At 42.0% G+C, this 19,639-nt stretch overlaps 1 protein-coding gene across 1 annotated transcript in view; it reads left to right on the forward strand.

Annotated features, from left to right (window-relative positions):
• Positions 1–19,639, forward strand: part of adcy9 (adenylate cyclase 9) — a 131,297-nt gene that overhangs the window by 53,738 nt on the left and 57,920 nt on the right. Inside the window, exon 2 of the mRNA XM_063059447.1 lies at positions 11,628–11,815. Within this exon, the coding sequence (XP_062915517.1) occupies positions 11,628–11,815 (188 nt within the window). The remainder of the gene's footprint in view (positions 1–11,627; positions 11,816–19,639) is intronic.

The raw sequence follows: 19,639 nt of genomic DNA on the forward strand, positions 1-19,639 counted from the left end.
GTGAGCAGTGGTGTTCCACGAGAATGGGTGCTGGGTACACTGCTATATATGATTTGGATGAAATTGTAGTAAGTCTGCAGATGACATACACAACCTGGGAGTTCAGGGATTTTTGGATGATGTCAAAAGATTCAGCAGGATTTAGATCACTTGGGCAAATAAATCACAGATAGTTTCATCCAGGCAAGTACTACAAATACTTTGAGAGGTCAAATTTATTTATTGAGATACAACGAGCTGTGCCACCCAGCAAACCCTGATTTAACCCTAGCCGAAACACAGGACCATTTACAATGATCCAGTATGTCTTTGGAACATGGGAAGAAACCAGAGCACCCGGAGGAAACCCACACCGTCACAGGGAGAACATACAAGCTCCTTACAGACAATGGCGGGAATTGAACCTGGGTTGCTGGTACTGTAAAGTGTTGTGCTAACCGCTGCACTATCGTGCCACCGCAAATGTAAAAGGAAAATGTACAGAAAGAGGCAAGATATTCAGGTGGAGTGCAAGTCCATAACTCTGGATGTTATAACATAAGTAGATAGGGTAGTAAAGAAAGCATACATTCTGCTAACACGAGGAATTCTGCAGATGCTGGAAATTCAAGCAATACACATCAAAGTTGCTGGTGAACGCAGCAGGACAGGCAGCATCTCTAGGAAGAGGTACAGTCGACGTTTCAGGCCGAGACCCTTCGTCAGGACTAACTGAAGGAAGAGCTAGTAAGAGATTTGAAAGTGGGAGGGGGAGTTCCAAAATGATAGGAGAAGATGGGAGGGGGAGGGATGGAGCCAAGAGCTGGACAGGTGATTGGCAAAAGGGATATGAGAGGATCATGGGACAGGAGGCCCAGGAAGAAGGGGAAGGGGGGGGGAACCAGAGAATGGGCAAGGGGTATAGTCAGAGGGACAGAGGGAGAAAAAGGAGAGTGAGAGAAAGAATGTGTGTATATAAATAATGGATGGAGTATGAGAGGGAGGTGGGGCACTAGTGGAAGTTAGAGAAGTCAGTGGCCACACATCTTAATTCCACATCCCATTCCCATTCTGACATGTCTATCCATGGCCTCCTCTACTGTAAAGATGAAGCCACACTCAGATTGGAGGAACAACATCTTATATTCAGTCCGAGTAGCCTCCAACCTGATGGCATGAACATTGACTTCTCTAACTTACGCTAATGTGTCCAGTTCTGGTCACCTCACTATAGGAAGGATGTGGAAGCATTGGAAAGGGTACAAAGGAGATTTACCAGGATGCTGCCTGGTTTAGAGTGTATGGATTATGATCAGAGATTAAGGGAGTTTGGACTTTACTCTTTGGAGAGGAGGAGGATGAGAGGAGACATGATAAAGGTATGTAAGATAATAAGAGGAATAGATAGAGTGGATAGCCAGCGCCTCTTCCCCAGGGCACCACTGCTCAATACAAGAGGACATGGCTTTAAGGTAAGGGGTGGGAAGTTCAAGGGGGATATTAGAAGAAGGTTTTTTTACTCATAGAGAGTGGTTGGTGCGTGGAATACACTGTTTGAGTCAGTGGTGGAGGTAGATACACTAGTGAAGTTTAAGAGACTACTAGACAGATGTATGGAGGAATTTAAGGTGGGGTGTTATAAGGGAGGCAGGGTTTGAGGATCGGCACAACAATGTGGGCCGAAGGGCCTGTACTGTGCTGTACTATTCTATGTTCTATGTTTGTTCTATGTTGTTTTGTTCTTCCAAAGTACAATACCTCACATTTCTCTGTATTGAACTCCATCTGCCATTTTTCAGTCCATTTTTCCAGCTAGTCCAAATCCCTCTGCAAGCTTTGAAAACCTTCCTCACTGTCCACTACACTCCAATCTTTGTATCATCAGTAAATTTGCTGATCCAATTTACCACATTACATCCAGATCATTGATAAAGATGCCAATGTCTAATCCAATTTTCTACCTCACTATGTATACCTAGCGACTGAATCTTCCTAACTAACCTCCCATGCGGGAACTTGTCAAAGGCCTTACTGAAGTCCATGTAGACAACATCCACTGCCTTCCCTTCATCCACTTTCCTGGTAACCTCCTTGAAAAACTCTAATAGATTGGTTAAACATAATCTACCACGCACAAAGCCATGTTGACTCCCCCTAACAAGTCCCTGTCTATCCAAATACTTGTAGATCCTATCTCTTGGTATTCCTTCCAATAATTTACCTACTACTGACGTCAGACTTACTGGCCTATAATTTCCCAGATTACTTTTAGAGCCTTTTTTAAACAACGGAACAACATGAGCTATCCTCTAATCCTCCGGCACCTCACCCGTAGATACCGACATTTTAATTTCATCTTCCAGGGCCCCTGCAATTTCAACACTAGTCTCCTTCAAGGTCTGAGGGAATACCCTCTCACGTCCTGGGGATTTATCTACTCTGATTTGCCTCAAGATAGCAAGCACCTCCTCCTCTTTAATCTGTATAGGTTCCATGACCTCACTACTTGTTTGCCTTATTTCCATAGACTCCATGCCAGTTTCCTTACTAAATACAGATGCAAAAAAACCATTTAAGATCTCCCCCATTTCTTTTGGTTCTATACATAGCTGACCACTCTGATCTTCAAGAGGACCAATTTTATCCCTTACTATCCTTTTGCTCTTAATATACCTGTACAAGCTCTTTGGATTATCCTTCACCTTGACTGCCAAAGCAACCTCATGTCTTTTAGCCCTCCTGATTTCTTTCTTAAGTTTTTTTTTGCACTTTTAATACTCCTGAAGCACCTTATTTGCTCCGTTTCCTGTACATGTCATATATCTCTCTCTTCTTTATCAGAGTTCCAGTATCCCTTGAGAACCAAGGTTCCTTATTCTTATTCACTTTGCCTTTAATCCTGACAGGAACATACAAACTCTGCACTCTCAAAATTTCTCCTTTGAAGGCCTCCCACTTACCAATTACATCCTTGCCAGAGAACAACCTGTTCCAATCCACGCTTTTTAGATCCTTTCTCATTTCTTCAAATTTGGCCTTTTTCCAGTTTAGGACCTCAACCCGAGGATCAGATCTATTTTTATCCATGATCAAGTTGAAACTAATGGTGTTATGATCACTAGAACCAAAGTGTTCCCCTACACACACTTCCGTCACCTGTCCTAACTCGTTTCCTAATAGGAGATCTAATACTGCATCCTGTCTAGGTGTATGTGTGTGTGTACGTACACACACACACACACACACACACACACACACACACACACACACACACACACACACACGTGTTTAGAAAATTTTCCTGAACACATTTTACAAACTCTAACCCATCTAAACCTTTAACAGTATGGGAGTTTCTTGCAGTTGTCTGCTATCTCTCTGCAGATTTGCTCCTCCAAGTCTCGCTGACTATTGGGTGGTCTATAGTACAACCCCATTAATGTGGTCATACCTTTCCTGTTTCTCAGCTCTACCCATATGGCCTCAGTAGACAAGCCCTCTAATCTGTCCTGCCTGAGTACTGCTGTAACATTTTCCCTGACTAGCAATGCCACCCCCCCCCCCACCACCCTTCATTCCTCTGCCTCTATCACATCTGAAACATCGGAACCCTGGAACATTAAGCTGCCTGTCCTGCCCCTCCTGTAGCCAAGTTTCATTAATGGCTATAATGTCGTAATTCCATGTGACAATCCATGCCCTCAGCTCGTCTGCCTTCCCCACAATACTCCTTATATTGAAATAGACACTGCAGAAGATTATTACCACCCCACACAACCCTTCTATTTGTGACTTTGCATGAACTTCTAACATCATTTATTTTCACCCCCGCTCCACTATCTGCTCTGGCACTCTGGTTCCCATCCCCCTGCAAATCTAGTTTAAGCCCTCCCCAATAGCACTAACAAACCTCCCTGCAAGGATATTGGTCCCCTTGTAGTTCAGGTGTAACCCGTCTCTCTTGTACAGGTCCCACCTGCCCCAGAAGAGGTCCCAGTGATCCTGAAATCTGAAACCCTGCCCCCTACACTAGTTCCTCAGCCACGTGTTCATCCACCAGAGCATCCTATTCCTACCCTCACTGGCACGTGGCACTGGTAGCAATCCTGAGATTACGACCCTCGAGGTCCTGCTTTTTAACTTCCTACCAAGCTCTCTATACTCACTGTTTCTTCCTATGTCAAAGTTTTTAAGAGGCAATCAGGCAGACCTACGAACAGGTGGGGAATGGAAGGATATGGACCATCTTCAGGCAGGTGGGATTAGTCTGGATTGATATTATCAAAGTGGAGAAGGTGGGCCTTGAAGGGTTTGTTCCTGCACTGTATTGTTCTATGAATTTAAAAGGCAAGTATAGGACACTGGCAAATTGCAGCTTAGAACAAACACACAAGTAAGAAATTGAAAATGAATTGAAGACATTGTCAAATTATATTGTTGTGGAAAGGGAATGTTTCTGGTTGTTAAACAATAGCATCTGAAACAGAGGATGGGAGCAGAGGCTGAGATTGCAAACTGGCAAATGGGATCTGACTGAGGAGGGATGGGAGGGGAAAGGATTTGGGCAAAACTGTAGTCTAACTGGGTGTCAATTCTGGACGTGACTGAGTCTAACAGTGGGAAGGATTGATAAAACAATGGTTGTGGAATTGACTATGCTCAAGACAAAGGAACAGAAAGCAAGGCAGTGGCTATAATTCATTAGGAGTTTGAAGAGATTTGGCATGTCAACAAATACACTCAAAAACTTCTATAGATGTACTGTGGAGAGCATTCCGGCAGGCTGCATCACTGTTTGATATGGGGGTGCGAGGGTGGGGCTACTGCACAGGACTGAAAGAAGCTGCTGAGGGTTGTAAATTTAGTTAGCTCCATCTTGGGTACTAGCCTACAAAGTACCCAGGACATCTTCGGGGAGCAGTATCTCAGGAAGGCAGCGTTCATTATTAAGGACATCCAGCACGCCGGGCATGTCCTTTTCTCACTGTTACCATCAGGTAGGAGGTACAGAAGATGAAGGCACACACTCAGCAATTCAGGAACAGTTTCTTCCCCTCTGCCATCTGATTCCTAAATGGACATTGAACCCTTGAACACTACCTCACTTTTTAAAATGTACAGTATTTCTTTTTTTTTGCATGTTTTTAAAATCTATTCAACATACATATACTATAATTGATGTACATATTTTTCTCTTCTATATTATGTATTGTGTTGAACTGCTGCTGCTAAGTTAACAAATTTCATGTCACATGCCGGTGATAATAAACCTGATTCTGATTCTGTATCTTGCAAATGGATAATTTAAGATTGTGCAACACACACAAAAAATGCTGGTGAACGCAACAGGCCAGGCAGCATCTATAGGAAGAGGAACAGTCGACATTTCGGGCCGAGACCCTTCGTCAGGACTAACTGAAAGAAGAGATAGTAAGAGATTTGAGAGGGGGAGATCGTAAATGATAGGAGAAGACTGGGAGGGATGGAGCTTGAGAGCTGGAAAGTTGATTGGCAATAGGGATATGAGTCTGGAGAAGGGAGAGGATCATGGGACGGGCGGCTTAGGGAGAAAGAAAGGCGGGTGGGGGGGAAGCCCAGAGGATGGGCAAGGAGTTATAGTGAGAGGGACAGAGGGAGAAAAAAGGGGGGGGGAGAGAGTAAATAAATACATACAGGATGGGGTACGAAGGGGAGGTGGGGCATTAACGGAAGCTGGAGAAGTCAGTGTTCATGTCATCAGGCTGGAGGCTACCCAGACGGAATATAAGGTGTTGTTCCTCCAACCTGAGTGTGGCTCGCTAGCACCACCCTGAGGGCAGTTAGGGATCCACAGGGGAAAAAAACAAACTAACCCTGTACAAGTTGAGCATCCCTTATCCAAAATACTTAAGAGGTGGAAGTGTTATGGATTTTTTTCAGATTTTGCAATATTTGTATGAGGTACCTTGGGGCGATCCTAGTATGAACACAAAATCCATTCACATTACATATATTGCTTAAACATATCCCCTGAAGGTAGTGTTTTAAATAATATTTCTAATAACTATCACTACTTTGACCACCCAGGTGGACAGCCAGTGACTGTTTGGCATTGCCATCATTCCTGACAATGAATTTATGTGCTACTGGTGGAGATCTTTATCTTGTATTTGTTCATCACATTTTGGGGACTCTGTGATTCATGTTCTGTGTGTTATTTGTTTACTACTTATATATGCATGATTTGTTTTTTTGCACACCGGGTGTTTGACAGTCTTTGTGGATTTTTTTAATGGCTTCTAGTGTGCATCTTTGTTTTGTGGCTCCTATAAGAAGACAAATCTGGAGGTTGTATACAGTATAAATAGATATGTACTGATGCAGTGCTTTTTGTCAGTGATCTTGGCAAACTCATGAATTTCTCTACTGCTTCATGATTAGCAGCTGCTTTAATACCTGTACCACAAATCTTTAAAAATATTATGCTGAGCCTTTTCTTAAATTTCTGCAACTAGCCTACTGAATATTACCTTTAATTTCAGTTTGTTATGATAGATCTTTGGTAACACTCAAAATGCTGGAGAAACTCAGCAGGTCAGACAGTATCCATGGAAAAAAGTAAACAGTTGATGTTTTGACCAGCTCCAAAAATGCACTTTGCTGATCCATACTTTTGCACGACTGGTCATAAACTGGGGCATAGCAGTTAGCACACGCTATGACACCTCATGGCATCAGAGTTCAGAGTTTAATTCCAACGCTGTATGAAAGGAGAATGTACGTTCTCCCCGTGAACACACAAATTTCTTCCATGTGCTCTGGTTTCCTCCCACAGTCCAAAGACGTATTGGTTAGTAGATTAATTGGTCTTTTTAAATTGTCCCTTTGATCAGGCGGGTTGCTGGGCAGTGTAGTTCGATGGGCCGGAAGGGCCTGTTCCACGATATATCTCTAAATAAAATACAGCATCAGATTGTTCATAGTTTCTTAGCATTTCAGTAAAGATGTTGAAATTGCTTAGTTTCCTCAACAACTATGGCAGAGAAATGGTGGGCATTTTTAATCTTCTGTTTGAGTCATTAGCAGCTGTGAGCTTTATTGGGCTGAGTAAATTTGGGAAGGGAATCTTTTGTGCAGTTGTTTTTTTTTAAGTCTTGAATGAATCACTCCCTTTGAAGATTCATTTGTCAAGCTGTTTTTAAAAAAAGTCAGAATCAGTTTATTATTGACATAGTCATGAAAATCATTTGTGGCAGCAGTGCAGTGCAAGACGTTAAAATTACTATGTTACAAAAAGCAGTGCAAATGATGAATAACAAGATAGTATTCATGAATTCATGGGCCATTTAAAATCTCAATGGAGGTCTTTGGGTTCCTGTACCACCTCTCCAATGGTAGCATTCGGAGAGTGCATGACCTGGATAGTGAGGATGGTGAGTTGAAAAGGGTTGCACTGTGTAGTAAGTTATGAATTTTGCACAAGTTTTAATTGTTTTAAATCTAACCCCACGTTTTACATACAAAATTCTGCAGATGCTGGAAATCCAGAGCAACGTGCAGAACATGCCGGAGGAAGGCCGAGACCTTTCGTCAGGACCTTCAGAGTGAACTCTTTATTGCTCTCCATAGATGCTGTTTGACCTGCTGAATTCCTTTAGTAATTTGTGTGTGTAACCTAGCTTTGCTTTACTTATGGTAGGCTGGAGAATGTGTTGTAATAAATAATTTTAAATGAACTTAAACTACAATTGAACATACAGTATATTAAGACAATTCAGAGGGTTGTATTTTACATCATACTAACATAATAGGAGAAGTTGATGACTTTTGCAGTATGTTAGTTTTTATTGTGATCACAGGACCTGTTTGGGCATTGGTAATGTAGAATACTGCAAATCCAATTCATCCGTTCATCAATGAGCTATGTGGCTCAGTTATGGCAGGGACCAGGCCCTCATGCCTTGGGGATTGCTTGTTGTGGCTGCTGGGGAAAAAGGTGCCAGAACTGGCTAAGAGCTGCTGGATTTTGAACTGAGTTGGGTGCTGGCCCTTTCCTCTCGGTGCTGCCCTCCTGGGAAAACAAGCTGGAATGCATGTGTCTGCAGCTGCACTTGCGCAAGATGAGCAACTGCTGCAGGCTGTTCTTGCAGAAACGTGCTCCGGGACAACTTCCATGCACCATCAATCTACAGGCCATGTCACTCAGAGATTTGGGATATGTTGTTATTTTTCTTGTAGCATGTGTTTCTCTGTTATCATAATTATATGTACAATATGAGCTGAGTGTGACCGTTGGTGCTGTGTTTTGCACCTTGACCTCAGGAACGTTGTTATGTTTGACTGTATTCGTACATACAGCTGAATGACAATTGAACTTGAACTTCATTATGGCTTATTGAGTTTAAAACAATCACTCATGGCACTAGTTCAAATTTGAAAGAATTTCAAAGGTTCTATTTGTGAATTGTCATAACTTGATTAAGTCAAGTCAAGTCTGCTGGTACAGTACGCAGTAAAAACGAAACAGCGTTCCTCCAGGACCATGGTGCTACATGAAACAACACAAAACTGCGCTAGACTACAGACCCAGGCAGGACTACATAAGGTTAACAAAACAGTTCAGGGCAGTACAATAAATAATAAACAAGACAATAGGCACAGTAGAGGACAAATTACAATATAATAAATGATGTAGATCTCAGTCTAGACTCTGGGTATTAAGGAATCTGATGGCTTGGGGAAAGAAATTGTTGTACCGTTTGGTTGTGAGAACCCAAATGCTTCGTACCTTTTACCAGATGGCAGGAGGGAGAAGAGTTTGAATGAGGGGTGTGTGGGGTCCTTCACAATGCTGTTGGCTTTACTAGTGCAGCGTATGGTGTAAATGTCTGTAATGGCAGGAAGAGAGACCCTGATGATCTTCTCAGCTAACCTTGCTATCCGCTGCAGGGTCTTGTGATCCGAGATGGTGCAATTCCCGAACCAGGCAGGGATGCAGCTGCTCAGGATACTCTCGATACATCCTCTGTAGAATGTGGTGAGGATGGGGGCTGGGAGATGGACTTTTCCCAGCCTTTGCAGAAAGTAGAGACGCTGCTGGGCTTTCCTGGCTATGGAGCTGGTGTTGAGGGACCAGGTGAGATTCTCCGCCAGGTGAGCACCAAGAAATTTGGTGCTCGTGTTAAGATTAAATAGAATTTCAGCAGAAGCTAATAGAGCTATCCTGGATAAGATGGACTCTTGGCCTCACAATCTACCTCATTATGATCTTGCATTGTATCATTTGTATGCACGGCATTCATTTGCTAGCTTTTATACTTCTTTCTGTATTGATCTTGTATTACCTTATTCTAGTTGAGTGCACTGTGTAATGATCTGATGTGTAATGACAGTATGTAAGACTAACTTCTCACTGTATCTCAGTAGATGTGACAATACTAAACCAATACAATACTATCTCAAAAAGGCTTGAAATATTGGAATACATTTAACGTTGAACTAAAATGCATTAACTGCTGAAAATAAATTTTATTAATTGGTGTTAAATCAGTCTTCATATACTCAACAATTGTTAATTAACTACATCCACATTTATCCCTCCCTCCCACCTTCTACCCCAATCTCCACCGAACCTAGTTTCTACATAAATTATTTCGATAATTTGTGTTCCTCAAGTTTCTGGAAACTACATTTTGTACACAGCTATTTGTGGGTTTGTGAAGTTTTACTGTCCGGAGCGCTGGCTTTTTGAAAATTTATTTTAGAGGTACAGCGTGGAATATAGGCATTCCCGGCTTTTCGAGCATCGCTGCCCCAGCAAACCCTGACAACCCTGATTTATCCTTAACCTAATTACGGGACAGTTTATAATAACCAGTTAACTTACCCGATGTGTCTTTGCACTGTGGGAGGAAACTAGAGTACCTGTGGAAAACCCACGCATTCCACGGGGGAGGACATGCAGAGAGTCTTTACAGTCGGCGCCGGAATTGAACTCCAAGCTCAGCACCCTGAGCTGGAACAGCATTGTGCTAACCGCTACACTACAACGGCTTCTTGTTGTGCCATAATTTAGTGATTTGGCCTTTCACTTTTACAAATTACAAATGTTATATTCCAGATCAGTCCTGTCTTCACACTGTTTATTTGGCATTCTGGCTGAAACATTGTTTCACCTTATAGGAACAAGAAACGGAAGTCCCTGGAATTCATTGATTTCCCTCTGCCCCTCACCCTCACCCTCCCATGATTATATGCACAATATAGACTATTTATATATAATGAGCCTTTTCTTTATCTTGTATTATATAGTATTATTGTGTTTGCTAGTTCAAAATGTTTTGTTAATACAACTTCAATTTAAGTTTATGCTGGTGTGAGCTTAATTATTGTTTCCTGGCGAACAGTAAATTTTCATGAGGTGTGTCAGTGTTCCTACGCTTTCATTTTACCTCTCATGCCGACCTCTGCCTAGTGATACAATGTGCCAGAATTATGAGTTCTGGAGGGACAGCTTTTGACAATGGATAGTGAAACCAGATGGAGAAATACACTTTAGATTTGCATTTGCTACTAAATATAGTAGTAGAGTTTTATACTAACACAGAAGTCCAAGTACGAAAGCCTTATGGGATAGAATGCTTAGCATTCTGAGTAGAAATCCTTGAAATCTCGGTGTATTGCAATGAATGACGATAATTGTTTTAGATTAATATGCCTTATTTTTCTCTTATGCTTTTCCAGCATATCTCATCGTAATTTCAGATTTCCAGACTTTTTTTAAACAGTTCTGTAGTTGTACATCCGCATTTGAGATGAGTTAAATTGATAGAGTAATTGGGTTTCAATTTAACCTATCAACATCTGCTTTAAATATACCCACTGATTTGGTCCACACAGCCATCTGCCAATGAATTCCACAGATTCATTACCTGCTAGTTAAAAAAAAATCTTCATTTCTGTTGTAAATGAACATTCTTCTATTCTGAGCCAGTGCCCTCTCTGGTTCTGGACCCCCCCCCCCCCACTATTGGAAACGTCTTCTCTATGCCCACTCTATTTAGGCCTTGCAATACTCGGCCTTGCAATACTCGATAGGTTTCAGTGAGATTCCCCCCCCCCCCCCGCCCCACTCCCCAATTCCTCTAAACTCCAGTGAGTATAGTCCAGGAGCCATTAAATGTTCTTCATACATTAACCCTTTCATTTGCGGGATCTTTTGCATGAACCTCCTGGTCCCTCTCAAGTGCCAGCATATTTCGTAGATAAGGGGCCCAAAACTGCTCTCAATTCTCCACATGCATTCTGACTAATGCCTTATAAAGTCTTAGCTTTACATCCTTTTATATTCTGGTCCTCTTGAAATGAATGCTAAGATTGCATTTGCCCTATTTCTAAATATTGATTGTCATTTCATTGATTTTGTTTTAAGTAGATTATGACTCCAAACTCATCTGCAGTTAAATTGAAACCCGATTACTATAACAATTTTTACTCATCTGAAGTATAGATGGATAACTACAGAAGTGGAGTTAAATCTGAAATCACAATGAACTATGTTGGAACAACATTGTTGTGCGAGTGTCTTACTTTGGATGATTTTACTCTTAATTATGTTTCCTAATATTTTGAAGGAATTTGATTAGAGCAGCTCCTGTCTGTTTTCACAGGATTGCAAACGTTCCTTATTTCTGGAAGAAAGTCGCCTCATTCTGTGTGTACCTGCTCCCAGGCACCAGTTCCTCACCTTGCCATGGGAGACCCCAGCTCCCCCACAGTTCCCAGTCAACACCAAGAAATAATAAGTGAAGCTGCCACTGAAGGATCACAGCCTAGCAGCATGATGAGCAAAGCTAAGGTGAGTGTTCGCAAAGCTTTAACTAGTGCTAAGCCATTGAAATATTATGAGGGAACTGGTAAAGGGAGCAGATGAAGCAGAGGGTTCCAGTGTCAGTATTTCGTCTTAACTGGATATTTACATTTATTTTAGTAATGAATTTGCTATTTGGTAGGAAGAACCTATATTGAAGGAGTTACTGAAGCAGATATTGAGAGATGAACATGTGCAGTTATACTATTAAAGTAAGGACCATTTAAAATAGTAATTTTAATTCCTCCATACTTTTGAATTTAGTGACTTCATTATTATTGATTTCACTGTCTAAAATCCACTAAAATTTTTGTTACGTAGGCTGAAGTAACTGAGTAATGGTACCTTGTTCTCTACACTGGTGACACCTTCATGGCATCTTGGCTCTGTCTCTGGTCTGATTGGCTGTCTACTTCAGATGTTGTTTGCTTGTTCTGCAAAGATATTCTCAACTCCTTCTGTCATGCTTCACTCTTCATTATTTGCAAATCCATAGACAATCTCCTGTTGCCCTTCACCCCTCTTTTTTTTTCTCTGATGTAGAGACATTCTGTTTCCTTCTGGTTCTACATAAATGCAAGTTTGGGTGGCTTTAAAATCCTTTAAGGCAACACTTCCTGTTTAGTAAACACATCACATGTTAGAAACAGAAAAACTTATAGAGTGAATCCATTCCACAGTGAACAAATTAAATGCAAAACCATGTTTTCAGATAAAATCCAAGAAATAAATTTGGGGACAATTTTTAAAAAAAAAATCACTGTCAACCATCTAATGTTTCTTACATGCTCCTCAGTAATAACTCTGGTGATGGTTTATTGTCATTTTATTTAGCAATATAGAGCAGAGTAGGCCCTTCCAGCCCTTCAAGCCATGCCACACCAACAATCCGCTGATTAACCCTAACCTAGCCGTGAGACAATTTACAATCAACAATTAACCTACTAACCGGTACATCTTTGGACTGTGGGTTTCCTCCCACTTTCGAAAGACATATGGGTAATAGGTCATGGTACATTGTCCTGTGATTAGTCTTGGGTTAAATAGGTGAGTTGCTGGTCAGCACAGAAGGTCCTGTTCTGTGCTGTATCTCTAAATTTTTTAAAAGCATATGTTATTTAACAAAGCATGTTTCTAGGTGCCTGTAATTTTGACCCCTGAAACACTCAGACCGATAACCAGTGAAATGAGACCCTACTGTAGAGTGAAAACTGGAACACTGGGTGGGGGGGAGAAACACTTATTCCATGGGGTGGGCGTTCAGACTGTTTACAGGTGGTACTGGAATTGAACTCTGAAGTCCAGAGTGCCCCGAGATGTAAGTGTCACATTAACCTCTACGGTACTGTGGCGCCTGTTTTTGACAATTAGCCTTGACTGACCTTTGTGCTTGTGTGCCACACTGGGAGGTTAGGCTGTCAGTGGTTGTACGTGCTTTTATGTCGCCTCTCTCAAGTGTGTGGACAATGTGAATCCCAAAAACAAAACAGTTGCTCAACTCTCTACCCTTAGCTGCAGTTGTAGTAAACCCAAGCTTGAAAGTATTTTGCACTTATGAAATCTTTTTCACTCCATGGTCAATAAATCATTATAGAGGAGTCATTACATTGATGCATCCTATAGCTATCTTCACATCAGGCATCCATAAATGAATGAGTGATTGGAAGTAAAGCAGTATTTTATAAAGTGTGGATACAGGACACTGCAGATGGAAGAGCCAGGAAGTCACAAATGGGATGGGCCCTTGAAATTACTAAGAGGGAAGGGGCAGATATGTCTGGTTACAGAATTTTGCAGAAGTGTACGGAAGTAAATTCAGCAGAAATGGAGGAACTGTGAAGATTAAAAAGTAAACAAATAAAAGTGAAGGTGCTGGAATCTGAAACAAAAACTTGCATTGGAAAAACAACAGAGCCAGTAAAGTGATATCTGTGGAAAAAGAACCTTATCGGAACCGAGAAAGGAAGTGTTTTGTCTGTAATGGGCGACGGAGGGAGGGGAGTGTAGAAATGGGGATGTAAAAGGAACTGTCAGTTACTGTGTAAAACAATGTTTGAATGGACAAGTGCTACACTTGCCCTTACACTTCCTCCCTTACCACCATTCAGGGCCCCAAACAGTCCTTCCAGGTGAGGCATCACTTCACCTGTGAGTCGACTGGGGTGATATACTGCATCCGGTGCTCCCGATGTGGCCTTTTATATATTGGCGAGACCCGATGCAGACTGGGAGACCGCTTTGCTGAACATCTACGCTCTGTCCACCAGAGAAAGCAGGATCTCCCAGTGGCCACACATTTTAATTCCACATCCCATTCCCATTCTGACATGTCTATCCACGGCCTCCTCTACTGTAAAGATGAAGCCACACTCAGGTTGGAGGAACAACACCTTATATTCCGTCTGAGTAGCCTCCAACCTGATGGCATGAACATCGACTTCTTTAACTTCCGCTAAGGCCCCACCTCCCCCTCGTACCCCATCTGTTACTCATTTTTATGCACACATTCTCTCTCTCATTCTCCTTTTTCTCCCTCTGTCCCTCTGAATATACCTCTTGCCCATCCTCTGGGTCATCCCCCCCTCCTTGTCTTTCTTCCCGGACCTCCTGTCCCATGATCCTCTCGTATCCCCTTTTGCCTATCACCTGTCCAGCTCTCGGCTCTATCCCTCCCCCTCCTGTCTTCTCCTATCATTTTGGATCTCCCCCTCCCCCTCCAACTTTCAAATCCCTTACTCACTCTTCCTTCAGTTAGTCCTGACGAAGGGTCTCGGCCCGAAACGTCGACTGCACCTCTTCCTACAGATGCTGCTTGGCCTGCTGCGTTCACCAGCAACTTTGATGTGTGTTGTTTGAATGGACAGTTGCCTGTCTCCTTTGTGGAGTACAGTAGGTTGTGAAGCCTGATTGATGAGGCATACTGAGCAGGTCAGAGCATATGTAAGCCCATCACCCCTACTGGGTAAAGGCAGGGCCAGGTTTTCAAGTTGTCACCAAGTGTAGCAGTCTTCCAAGATCCTTCCTCTCCCAGTGATGTCTTTGGAGCTTTGCTGGCGTTTCTGTAGCTCTGGGTTTTTATGGGATGGGGAGCCCTTCTCCTTTTGCAGCCAGGCTTTGGACCATTCAGAGTATATGTAAATGAGAAAAGAGAGCTGGGGGGGAAGGGGATTCGCATATACAGAAGTATAGTTGAGGTAGCTGTAGAAGTCTATAATAGATGTATCTATCTCTGAGATGAACAGAGAGATGCAGGAACAGCAGGACGAGTCACACACGGACCACACAAAAGTAAGAACTGGATGGAAATTGGCAGCAAAAGTAATAATATTTGAGTTCTGTATGACTGCAGGTGGCAGTACCAATATAGTCATCAATGTACTGTGAAAAGTTGTGAAGGTGGGAGGGGTGGAAACAAAGACAGTTCCATGTCCAACAAGAGAGACAGCTTGTAGCTTGGTAACATGGAAGTCCCTATGGCTACAGGTTTGATCTGGAGAAAGTGAGTGGAGTTGAAGTTGTTCAATGTAATAACAAGTCCAATCAGGAGGGTGTACACCTCTGGAGAATTCTTGGAGCATTTGGTATTTCATGCATGTTGACGGGTCAGGGGCCTCTCCCGTCAAACGCACTAATATTCAAGATTTACCCCAATAGGCAGAAGAGGTCTTAAATTAAAATCTTGTTTGTTTGCAATCCAGTACCAGAGTGGTGTCATAAGTGCTTGAATCTAGAGCACCTGATTTGGTGAAGCTCAGTTTAACCTAATTTTTACTCAATGAATTATGTAATTTTTTTATTATGGATTTTCATATGGATTAGTAAAAGTGTCAAAGGTTATGGGAAGAAGGCAGGAGAATGGGTTTGTTGGATAATAAATCAGCCATGATCGAATGGCAGCGCAGACCCAGTGGGCCAAATGGTCTACTTCTGCTCCTATGTCTTATGGTCTTGTAACTGGAGCAGGTCACTGTTACAAATCGAATATTGAAAAGTAGTCATTGGGTATTGAGTATATTTGAAGCAGAAGTTGATAGATTCTTGATTCGTAAGTGTGTGGAAGTTTAAAGGGGGAAGGCAGGAAAATGGGGTTGAGGGAAAATAAACCGGCTATGATGGACTGGCGGGGCAGACTAGATAGTCCAGTGGCCTAATTCTGTCCCCATGTCTTATGGACTAGTTTTCAATTTGTTTAAAAAAAGTAAGTTTTAATTACATTATGCTAAACATTAAAATGGAACCATTCAAGAATCCCACCAGTGATTGGGTGGTCACAAACAAGAGAAAATCTGCAGATGCTGGAAATCCAAGCAACACACACAAAATGCTGGAAGAACTCAGCAGGCCAGGCAGCATCTATGGAAAAGAATACAGTCAATATTTCAGACCGAGACCCTTCAGCAGGACTGCTTTTCCGATGCTGCCTGGCCTGCTGAATTCCTCCAGCATTTCCTGATAATTGGGTGGTACATCTTTTGTGGTATTTTATGGGAGATGTCAAGCCCACTTGCTACATAAAATCTTCAAACCAGTACTAATTTTTCCAGAATTCTGTGGTGAGTCTTATTTCAACTGAAACTTTATATTACCCGACAAGAGGTGTAATGGGAGTAGTGTTCTCATTGGCTATTAACTGGAGTAACTCTGCCTGCAGCACTTTGAATTTGGTACCAGTTTTGAAAGTTACTGTGGAAAATTGCAGACATTTTGGTAAGCAGTTTTGTGTAAACACACACAAAATGTTGGAGGAACTCATCAGGCCAGGCAGCATCTATGGAAAAGGGTAAGCAATTGACGTTTTGGACCGAGGCCCTTCATTTGGTCTGTTTACTCCTTTCCGTAGATGCTGTGTGTATTGCTTTGGATCTCCAGCATCTGCAGGCTTTCTCATATTTGTGACTTTCTTATATAAAGTTTTTTCCCCATACAAGATAAAATTTTGAGGAAGGTTAAATTGGTTTCCTGTTAACTAATCCCTGTTTGTGGTGTTATGAATGGTCATCATGGTTCATGGTTCCACACAGATTTTGTTGAGAGCAGTAGTGTACAATCTACTCTCGTGTAGCGCCCTTGTATTTTAGATTAGGCACTTGCTACTTTTATAGTTTTTGTTAGTTATACAGCTTTTTAAGCATAAAATACCTTACAGATACAAGAAACTAATTAGTGTTAAAATAACATACATCAAAGTTGCTGGTGAACGCAGCAGGCCAGGCAGCATCTATAGGAAGAGGCGCAGTCGACGTTTCAGGCCGAGACCCTTCGTCAGGACTAACAGTCCTGACGAAGGGTCTCGGCCTGAAACGTCGACTGCGCCTCTTCCTATAGATGCTGCCTGGCCTGCTGCGTTCACCAGCAACTTTGATGTATGTTGCTTGAATTTCCAGCATCTGCAGAATTCCTGTTGTTAGTGTTAAAATAATGTTGCATTTCATAAGTTTCTTTCAACTAATTATAAACTTAGAAACTAAAGTTTTTAGAACTCCTAAAATGAAGCAATCCCAGTGATAATAAATTAGCATAATCTCTATATCAAATATTACTTTGGCATGAGTATACTCACTTTTGAACTAATTGAAATACTTTGTTCTTGTAGTCCTGATCTGAAATATTGACCACCCCTCTGCCTCCAGAAATGCTGCCGGGCTTGCTGGATTCCTGTTGTTGCTGAAGATTACAGCGTCTGTAGCCTCTTCTGTTTCAGTCTTCTGAAACCAGTTTCAACATCTTTGTTTGAATAGAGTATTTTGAAGACATTAGCTGAAGTTGTAAACATGATAATACTGTCTAGAAAGAAGCCCTTGGACTGACCATGCCCCTTCCAATCACTGCACTTACCTGAACTCTCCTCTTTTACTCTCATTTGGTACGTAGCATTCTGTGCCTTGGTGGTTCATGAGTTTGTCTAGTTTGCATCATAAATTTTACGAGAAATTGGCAATAAAGTTACTGAAGTTTTTGGATTCTAACTGCAGGAAGCAGCACCAATTCAGTCAACATAAGCTATGAAATGTTGAGAAGTGACTTAAACAAATAATGTTCTGCAAAGTAACATGCATAGTGATACCATGGGAATTCCTGTAGCTATAGGTTTGATCTGGAGAAAGTGAGTGGGGTTGAAGGAGAAGCTGTCCTTTGTCAAATACAGGGCAAACACCTTCTCCTATACCTGCCTCATCCCTCAGCACTACAAGCAGCAAATCCAGGCTCCAAGCGTTTTGAATGGAGTTGGGGGGGGAGGGAATAATTCCCTCTCAGATTCTTTCTAAACCATCTCTCACCTTATACCTATGTTGCCTTGTTTTGTGAAGAAAACCTCACCAAGGGAAAAAGAATTTTACTATCTACCATTTCTATCACCTTCATAATTTTGTATGCTTTTGATCAGATCACCCCTTGGCTTCCTCTGCTCCAGAAAAGAACAGCTAATCCGTCCTATCCAATCTGTCATGTAACTGAGGTACTCCAATACTCTACCTCCGGGTGAATCTCATCTGACCTCTCCTTAACACAAACATGCCCTTTCTTTAATGTAGCAATCAAAACCGCACACAGAATTAGAATCTGATTTATTTTCACTAACTTGTGTGTCATGAAATTTGTTTTTCTGTCAGCTATACGGTGCAAAGATACAAAATTACCATAAATTACAAAGATACCTAGTGCAAAGACGAGGAATAATGAGGGAATGCTCATGGGTTTCAAGGACTGTACACAAATCTGATGCTTGATGGCAGGGGGCAGGGGAGTTGTTTCTAAATCATTGAGTGTGTGTCTTCAGGCTCCTGTGCCACCACCTGATGGTAGTAGCAAGAAGAGAGCATGTCCCAAATGGTGAAGGGCCTCAATGGTGGAGACTTGTGCCTGTGTCCGAGCTGGATGAGTCGACAACTTTTGCAGCCTCTTGTGATCCTGTGTGTTGGATCCTCTCAATACTCCTAATAAGGCTTAACCAATGTTGTGTAAATTTGTGATGTGATATCTCTGCCCTTTTATTTCATGCCGTGGCACCTTCAAACTCTATTTCTACTGTCTGGGATCTACGGACTTGTACCCCAAGGCTCCTTCATTGTCTCAGAGCTAAATATGAGGAAGGAAACAAACTCAGATTAACCAGTCTTGTGAACTGACTCCTCTGCTGTCTCAGCATACCAACAAAGGCATTTTGTTATGTATTTTTAGTGATGTATTGAAATAATGTGTTTCTGCCCATTACACCACTGGCTTTTAGGGCAGCAATGAAGGTCCTCCGTCTCTGGTAGTGTTCAGGGATTCATTCATTCATCATGTCAGTAGGTTGGTTTTTACTACTGTCAGTCATGCAAGTCCCAGGTGAAGATTCAGGGATACCATTGCACTTGGATATAGAAGGATTCTTCATTGCTGTTTCCGTAACAGTTTTGTTTTACCAGTCAGGGTTGTTAGCCCAGAGCTGAACCTCTGAACTTGGAGGACTGGTGGACCACTCTTAGTCAGGCCTCTACCCTTGACCTGTTTGGCATGGGTGACCCTACCAAGAGCCAAAGCATAAAGCCCTGACTCCTGCCAACATAGCTCTCCGGGTCGTTAAAGTACATGAGCCTCCAAACCATGGCAAGGTTGAGGTTCTGTTGGAGGGAAATAATGTGTGTAGCTGTCAAAATATGGCATGCAAAATGTATTGGTGAAGCTTCCAACATTCTGAAATTCTGAACATCTCAAAATTCTAGATCTTACACTATTTAATCATTGGAATATTTGCTATAATGGGCAAGGTACATTCTGTATTTATACTTGGGCTGTGTTTTGAGACACATCTGATTTTGAATATTAGAA

This window comes from Mobula hypostoma, chromosome 9 (genome assembly GCF_963921235.1).
Source record: "Mobula hypostoma chromosome 9, sMobHyp1.1, whole genome shotgun sequence".
Lineage (NCBI taxonomy): Eukaryota > Metazoa > Chordata > Chondrichthyes > Myliobatiformes > Myliobatidae > Mobula > Mobula hypostoma.